Source organism: Chenopodium album, chromosome 8 (assembly GCF_948465745.1).
Source record: "Chenopodium album chromosome 8, dcCheAlbu1.1, whole genome shotgun sequence".
In the NCBI taxonomy this organism is placed as follows: Eukaryota; Viridiplantae; Streptophyta; class Magnoliopsida; order Caryophyllales; family Amaranthaceae; genus Chenopodium; species Chenopodium album.
The window spans coordinates 12850888-12854058 of record NC_137841.1 but is presented as its reverse complement, the minus strand read 5'-3'; the positions used below and the strand labels follow the sequence as shown (position 1 = coordinate 12854058).

Here is a 3171-nt window from a genome sequence, read left to right as displayed (position 1 = left end):
GCCTTTTTGTAGCAGCTCTAGTGTTTGCTCCTTTGGTTGCAGCATGTGATGTGCTGGTGGTGGCAGTTGCTGCCCTTGTTTTTGCTCCCTTAGTTGAAGCAGATGAAGTGGTCTTTGTCTTTGAAGCAGTTGATGTTGTTGGTGTCTTTGTCTTGGCTCTAGTTGAAGCTGAAGGGGCACTTGCAGCTGAGTGGGAAGTTTTTGCTGCAGGTGTTTTCCTCTTTGTTCCCCTTGCTGATGTAGTGGAGGTGGGATTTGTTGCAGTTGCGGCTATGATAGCTGAAGGTGCAGATGGTGCTAGAGTTCGTGGTGCATTTAATCTAGGTCTTCCTCCCTTGTTTTGTTCTTGCTGAGGTTGAGTGACATTCTTAAATGGTAAGCAGGGTGCACAAACTCATCATACTCCAACCTCCTCTTCACAATACAAGCTAGTGCATGCAGACATGGAATACCTAGGAGACTCCACCTATAACAACCACACACTTTGCTTTGCAGGTTAACAACATAGGTATCATTTCCATCATCCACTTCAAACTCATGTAAATCAGCTTGAATCACTCTCATATTTGACACATTTTTCAATCCATTCTCAATCATTTTAGTAACAGTTGGCATAAGCAACCCTTTCAAATTTTTCAAACCCTCCCTTTTTGCACAACATCTTTTCATCACATATCTCCTTATCCACTCCATAAGAGATATGATGGGTTTGGTTCTTGCCTCTCTCAAAACGTTATTAAAACTCTCACAACAATTGTTCAGAATCATGCCAGACTTAGATCGTGTACTGAAGGCATGCCTAGACCAATTACAAGGTGGTATAGACTCCAAGTACTTGTATGCATCAACATTAAGAGCTTTAATTGCAGCCATATTCTAATTAAAATGTTGCTGAAAAATGAATTAACAATACCAAAACAATTAATTCAAGCCAAGTATAATAAACTATACTCAAAGTAAGATAATCCACACCAAAGAAATTATATCAAACCAAATTAATTTGGTTTTAAATAAGGAAATAAAGCCAAAAACATTGAACCATGCACCGACCTTAGTAGTTGATCTGGCAGCCTTCCAAAAGCTTTCTCTGTAGACCTCACCAGGGAATTTGGTTTTGAAATTGGTCCAAATATGTCTACAACAAAATCTGATATCTGCATTAGGAACCACAGTATTGAATGCATCCAACAGCCCCTGCATTTAAAAGTGAATAATACAAGTTAGTACTTAACCATGAATTTCTGAATTATATGAACTAAATTGAAATTATGCACACCTTTTACCTATCAGACATGTAGGTGACATCCTCTTCTCTCTCATGGACCCATGTGACTGAATCAGCAACTGAGGCTATGTCTTTCACTAATAGTTCCAAGAACCATTTCCAAGTGTCAGCATTTTCTGTCTCAACAACAGCCCAAGCAACTGGGAATATGTTGTTGTTCCCATCTTTGCCGACTGCTGTGAGTAAAATCCCAGGGAATGGACCCTTTAGATGAGCCCCATCAACTCCAATTATTGCCCTGCACCCTGCAACAAAGCCTTCTTTGCAGGGCTGCAAACATATGTACATCCTTTGGAACTCTGGTGGGGGGTTCTCAATGCCTGTAACCTTCACAACTGTTGTACTACCTGGGTTGTATTTCATTATTGCAGCAGCATACTCTCACACCTTACTATACTCTGAAGCAGCATCACCAAACAACATTTCTAGAGCAATTTTCCTAGCAAACCATTCCTTGTAATAATTTATCTTTGCTTGCACTTCCCTTGTTGCTCTACTCTGGAATGCACTAAGCTTCATAGATGGATCATCTTTCCAATCTTCCAAATACCTTTCAGCAAGGTACTGAGAGGTCACCTTGATATTTTGATGTTGATGACCACAAATATGTTCACCAAAGAAACTTTTTATTTGCCAAATGTCCTCATTTTTCAGCCTCCTACATTGAATCTTCCACTTACACTTTCTCCTAATATTGCATTAACACTTATACAACCTTCTCCCCTTTTCCCATGGACAAGCACACCTTTTTGCACAGTAAGCTGTAACCCTCAACTTAGTGTTATTCAAGAAGTAGTAATCATAACCATTTTCTATGGCATGATGCCTCAAAGCTTTCCTAAAAACAACACTAGAGGGAAATTTCAGGCCAAACTTCAATTCAATACTTTTTTTGAAGTCAACTACTTGGTTGAAAATGGGGTAATCAGGAGCTTGATCTTCAACATCCCTTACTGTTCCCACAACATCCCCATCACTATCATCCAAGTCATCACCTAGTTTCTCTTCTTCACCCTCAAGACCAATAGTAGCGTCATCATACACCAAAATCTCCTTAGTTCCACCAAAACTATTAATTACATTTTCAGTAATTCCCCGATCCATATTTTCAGCAAAAATATCACCATCCTCAAAGTCATCATAGTCATCTTCACTCAAAATCACATCACTGTCCTTACTATCACTCCCCTCATTATCACTCAGCATAGCCCCATTCTCAATGCTTGGTTAAGGGTCAGTATGAGGTATAAGATGATTATTTGCTACAGGTTTAGTGTTTGGTTGAGGGTCAGTGTTTGGATTCACATTAATTTTGGCCTTTGAGATGACTGGAAGTTTTTTTTATTTTGGGTTCAAAGGGGATGGGAGGTTATCTTTGGAAATGTGGTTAGATAAGAGGCTGGTTTGGGGAAGCAAAACTTGTTATTTTTAGATCTAGGGTTTCCTAAGGAATCTTTATGCAGTGGACCCCCTCCCATGTTTTTATATGACTTATCAATAACTTTTGCTGAATCACTCACCATTGACTCATCCAACCCTCCTCCATGCTCACACATAACAGATGACTCAGCTATCCCCACTCCAAAATCAGTCCTCTCTAAAGATTCACCTATCCCCACTGATGACTCAGTCCTCTCTGAAGAATCAAGCTCAGAATCTGAATAAAAGCCTACCCCAGGACCATATCTAATAGTAGCAGGATTTACTTGTTTCTTAGGGTAGTGTACCAAGTACAATTCTTACCACCCATCTTTTTCTTTTGCTTCTAAAAATTCAGGTATATTAGCATCACACTTTATTTGCTTCCTACCAGAATAAAAAGTACACCCATGCTTCCTATACCAAATCTCCCCAACCTCATCATATCCTAATTCCCTTTTAATCCA

General features: G+C 39.5%; 1 protein-coding gene across 1 annotated transcript; it reads right to left on the bottom strand.

The window, feature by feature from the left end:
- Positions 1 to 995: 995 nt before the first annotated feature.
- LOC145555836 (uncharacterized) lies at positions 996 to 2248 on the bottom strand. The gene is made up of 2 exons (XM_081617555.1): positions 1284 to 2248; positions 996 to 1194 (listed from the first exon to the last, which is right to left on the bottom strand). The coding sequence occupies exons 1-2, from the start codon at positions 1646 to 1648 to the stop codon at positions 996 to 998; spliced, it is 564 nt and encodes a 187-aa protein (XP_081473681.1). The 5' UTR covers positions 1649 to 2248.
- Between the last annotated feature and the right edge of the window lie 923 nt (positions 2249 to 3171).

Coding starts and splice junctions, on each gene's coding strand:
- LOC145555836 (XM_081617555.1), bottom strand. CDS start 1,648: ATGAAATACAACCCAGGTAGTACAACAGTTGTGAAGGTTACAGGCATT. Junction 1,195..1,283: donor GTCACCTACATGTCTGATAG/GTAAAAGGTGTG, acceptor TTTTAAATGCAG/GGGCTGTTGGATGCATTCAA.